The sequence below is a fragment of the Phyllobates terribilis genome, unplaced genomic scaffold (genome assembly GCF_046119375.1).
Source record: "Phyllobates terribilis strain yellow unplaced genomic scaffold, ASM4611937v1 Scaffold_7857__1_contigs__length_34916, whole genome shotgun sequence".
NCBI classification, from domain to species: Eukaryota; Metazoa; Chordata; class Amphibia; order Anura; family Dendrobatidae; genus Phyllobates; species Phyllobates terribilis.
This window is the reverse complement of record NW_027370597.1, coordinates 15,684-20,673: the sequence shown is the minus strand read 5'-3', so window position 1 is coordinate 20,673 and position 4,990 is coordinate 15,684. Positions and strand designations below refer to the sequence as shown.

Genomic DNA, 4,990 nt, shown 5'->3' with positions numbered 1-4,990 from the left:
GCTGTATAATGGCCCCCCCGCATTAGTTCCCACACTGTATAATGGCCCCCCGCATTAGTTCCCACGCTGTATAATGGCCCCCCCGCATTAGTTCCCACACTGTATAATGGCCCCCCGCATTAGTTCCCACGCTGTATAATGGCCCCCCGCATTAGTTCCCACGCTGTATAATGGCCCCCCCGCATTAGTTCCCACGCTGTATAATGGCCCCCGCATTAGTTCCCACGCTGTATAATGGCCCCCCGCATTAGTTCCCATGCTGTATAATGGCCCCCCGCATTAGTTCCCACGCTGTATAATGGCCCCCCGCATTAGTTCCCATGCTGTATAATGGCCTCCCCACATTAGTTCCCATGCTGTATAATGGCCCCCCGCATTAGTTCCCACGCTGTATAATGGCCCCCCCGCATTAGTTCCCACGCTGTATAATGGCCCCCCCGCATTAGTTCCCACACTGTATAATGGCCCCCCGCATTAGTTCCCACGCTGTATAATGGCCCCCCCGCATTAGTTCCCACACTGTATAATGGCCCCCCGCATTAGTTCCCACGCTGTATAATGGCCCCCCCGCATTAGTTCCCACGCTGTATAATGGCCCCCCCGCATTAGTTCCCACACTGTATAATGGCCCCCCGCATTAGTTCCCACGCTGTATAATGGCCCCCCCGCATTAGTTCCCACGCTGTATAATGACCCCCTGCAGCACTCCCTACAATGTATGAGTGAATTCCCCCACACTGTATGAGGGTCCCCCATACTTTGATGCCCCCATTGTCACACCACACATTTTAAATGAAATAAAAAAAAAATCATATATTTGTTGCTTGGGCGCATATATCAGTAGCAGATTATCATATGCAATTCTCATCTGTTGCCACCGCCCTGTGTACAGGTTCCTTATCCTCCCAGTGCTGTATGTGTTCTAGATATATTCCCCCTGTGCCTCCCCACCGGGCTAATAAACCTGTCTATAGTAGCCAATCAGAGCACAGCTTTCATTTTACGAGAGGTGTTTAAAAAAAAAAAAAAGCTGCACTCTGGTAGCTGCGGGCAGTAGAGACGGTGTCTGTTTCAGATAAAGGCCTGGTCGTGTTTACATGGTATAAACAGAAATATTCACACTTTTTTAATGAGAGGAACCATTAGTGGCCGGGGCTCCTGCGCTTGTTTGCTGCGTCTATCGCGCAGCCGCACAGCGCAGTCGGGGAGGAGGATAGCTATTACTCTCCTTACAGCTCCCGTGTCCACCTGTGCAGAGTGGACGGTGCAATAGCGCTGTCTGACAGTAAAGTAAGGGGTTAAGCGCGATTATTCTATAGCCGGTATCTACCGAGCGTGGGCAGAGGTGAATCTAGGTTTTTCAGCACCCGGGGCAAAATTGCGGTTTGAATAGTCGTCCTATGTGATTTACATACTTGGTCACGTGCCAATGAGGTTCTTCCTGATTCTTTCAATGATCAGTGAAAAACTACAGCCCTGCTTCATTGAGAGAAGCGGGAAGGAAAGCTAGCCAGAACGTAACCCGTAAGTATGAAAACTGCATATGAATGGTAACCTAATGACCACTGGAGCCCGCGAGCAGAGCTGAATCCTGATAGTGAGTACATTATCCAGATGTAGTAACCCTTAATTTGTAAGATGGTGCAATACTTTATTAACATAGCCAAGTATCTGTATTCCTCCTATACGGTTTCCTCACAATTTCCCCCATATTTTGCCCTCACATTTCCACCCCCATACTGTCCTCACTCTTTCCCATACTGTCCCATCACACTTTTTCCTCCATATTGTCCCCTTACACCATTTCCCCATACTGTTCCCTTACACTTCTTCCCATACTGTCCCATCACTTTATTCTCCATACTTTACTCACTATTCCCCCATACTGTCCCCTTACTCTCCCCATACTGCCCCCCACAGTTATCCTTCTCATATTGTACCCTCATACTTCACCAGTACTGTCTGCTCACACTTCCACTCAAAACAGTCCCCTCACACTTTACCCTCCATGCTGTCCCTTCACGCTTTTCCCCTCCATACTTTTTGCCCATCACTGTGTTCCCGGAACAAAATATGACCCTAACACTGGCCCCTCTTATGGTACATAACCTTCACACTGCCCTCTCCTATAAAATATTGCATCCATACTGTCTGCCCTTGTGAACTATAACCATCACTGTCTGCCATGATTGGCTATAACAATCACACTACCCTCCCTCATTAGCTATAACTTCCACACTGTCAGCATTTATTAACTGTAACCCTATGTTAACTGTTCCCCATCACACTGCCTCCTTTTCATACTGCGTTGCCCTCTTTACTCTGTCCACTCACACCCTGTCCCACCTATTCTGCCCAAACTCTATACTGTGCCCCCCCAACTCCCCACTCTGTTTGACAACCTTCTTGAATGGCTGAATCTCACTCACGGGAGCGGCAAAATGCAATCATGGGAGACCCCTCAGACTGCCGAATTATGTGGCTTGTCATCGTCGTCCTGCTGGCTGCACCCGGAGAAGATGTGCCACCTAGCTATGCCTATGGCATATGTGACCTGTCATGGAAGAACTACCAAACATAACCAAGATAAACAAAATCCTCTGATATTCTGGTTTTCAGAGGGCCATGTCCAAAGCACCGAGCAATTTTGAAAATTTCTTGCATTTGAGAACTTTTATTTATTTTAAGATTTTAATCCACTGTCTTGTGATTTGATGTTGTGCGAATAACCCTTTTATATAAATGTAGAAGAAATAGGTCTGAAGAACAGTTGGTCACCTACTACAGATGCTCCAAAATCTCTCCCACTCCCCTGGTTGTGAGGAAAACGCCAGCTTTCAGTAGACACAACATTGGCCAATTAGAGATGATATTTTTTATTATGCTCGATCTAAATCTATTTACTTTCTTCACACCCAATTGTCTAAAACAATTTGTCTCACCAACTCCGCCCCCGGAAAGTCCATAATTACTACACCAACCGACCTCCTTCTGCTTGCGAATGTTGATTTAAGCTTAAGATAGTCAAAAACTCTTGGGTTGATCTTACGAGCCAGGGCCTCCGGTGTGTAGAGAAGCCAGTGTGTTCCCGAGCAGTACGTCAGGTAAGCTCTATCGGGATCTCCATTTTGAGTGACCGTTAGATGCCTCTCAACTTCAGCCCATTTGACTAAGTCATCACTGACTTGATAATCATCTGAAATACTCATGGGTCCAGGATATGGAGGGCCAAAATCTGGACCTTCACCTTTTGATGGGAAGTTTTGTAGGATTACCACTTTCCCTCTCGCTTCTCCTAAAGTTGGAAGTCTATCTGATCGAAAAAACCAATGCTCACCAATCTGCTTCAAAACCTCATCCACACTCTGGTAGAAGCTCCTGGTGTTCTGATACGGCTCATATTCTTCCTTCACTCTCATTAAAATAGTCTCACGTGGGTGCTCTGTTAGGAAGTTCACGGTATCACTCAGAACCTGGATGAAATCGGTACGCTGGTAGGACACTCCATGGAAAATGGGCAAACGATCTTGGTAATGACGGCAACGTATGTCTAAGAATCTAACTCCAGAATTGTACTGGTTTGTTAGGCTCCAACTTTGACATTCAGCAAGAGAACCTCCAAAAAAAGCCATTGTGTCATGGGTTCCTGGTATGGCTAAAGCAGATAGGGGCATATGGTCTGGGAGGTAGGACATCCAGTCTGGCCAGGTGACTGATGGTACTTCTGTACGGTCAAAGGCTGGATTCTGGTCTCCTAACACCCCTATAATCTAAGGAGAAATAAGAATCATAATCATTATTATATACATTGCGATTATGTTCTTGTACATAGGGGCAGTATTATAGTAGTTATATTCTTGTACATAGGAGGAGTATTATAGTAGTTATATTCTTGTACATAGGGGGCAGTATTATAGTAGTTATATTCTTGTACATAGGAGCAGTATTATAGCAGTTATATTCTTGAACATAGGGTGCAGTATTATAGTAGTTATATTCTTGTACATAGGAGCAGTATTATAGTAGTTATATTCTTGTACATAGGAGCAGTATTATAGTAGTTATATTCCTGTACATAGGGGGCAGTATTATAGTAGTTATATTCTTGCACATAGGAGGCAGTATTATAGTAGTTATATTCTTGTGCATAGGGGCAGTATTATAGTAGTTATATTCTTGTACATAGGAGGAGTATTATAGTAGTTATATTCTTGTACATAGGATCAGTATTATAGTAGTTATATTCTTGTACATAGGAGCAGTATTATAGTAGTTATATTCTTGTACATAGGGAGCAGTATTATAGTAGTTATATTCTTGTACATAGGAGCAGTATTATAGTAGTTATATTCTTGTACATAGGAGCAGTATTATAGTAGTTATATTCTTGTACATAGGGGCAGTATTATAGTAGTTATATTCTTGTACATAGGGGCAGTATTATAGTAGTTATATTCTTGTACATAGGGGCAGTATTATAGTAGTTATATTCTTGTACATAGGAGCAGTATTATAGTAGTTATATTCTTGTACATAGGAGCAGTATTATAGTAGTTATATTCTTGTACATAGGGGACAGTATTATAGTAGTTATATTCTTGTACATAGGGGCAGTATTATAGTAGTTATATTCTTGTACATAGGGGCAGTATTATAGTAGTTATATTCTTGTACATAGGGGACAGTATTATAGTAGTTATATTCTTGTACATAGGGGCAGTATTATAGTAGTTATATTCTTGTACATAGGGGGCAGTATTATAGTAGTTATATTCTTGTACATAGGGAGCAGTATTATAGTAGTTATATTCTTGTACATAGGAGCAGTATTATAGTAGTTATATTCTTGTACATAGGGGACAGTATTATAGTAGTTATATTCTTGTACATAGGGGCAGTATTATAGTAGTTATATTCTTGTACATAGGAGCAGTATTATAGTAGTTATATTCTTGTACATAGGAGCAGTATTATAGTAGTTATATTCTTG

At 42.9% G+C, this 4,990-nt stretch overlaps 1 protein-coding gene across 1 annotated transcript; it reads right to left on the bottom strand.

Annotated features, from left to right (window-relative positions):
* Positions 1-2,899: 2,899 nt before the first annotated feature.
* LOC141251978 (1-phosphatidylinositol phosphodiesterase-like) lies at positions 2,900-3,754 on the bottom strand. The gene has a single exon (XM_073670435.1). It carries the CDS (start codon positions 3,693-3,695, stop codon positions 2,910-2,912), a length of 786 nt encoding a protein of 261 aa, XP_073526536.1. The 5' UTR covers positions 3,696-3,754; the 3' UTR covers positions 2,900-2,909.
* Between the last annotated feature and the right edge of the window lie 1,236 nt (positions 3,755-4,990).

What these genes read in the sequence shown, in the direction of transcription:
- LOC141251978 (XM_073670435.1), bottom strand. Translation starts at nt 3,695, where the DNA reads ATGTCCTACCTCCCAGACCATATGCCCCTATCTGCTTTAGCCATACCA.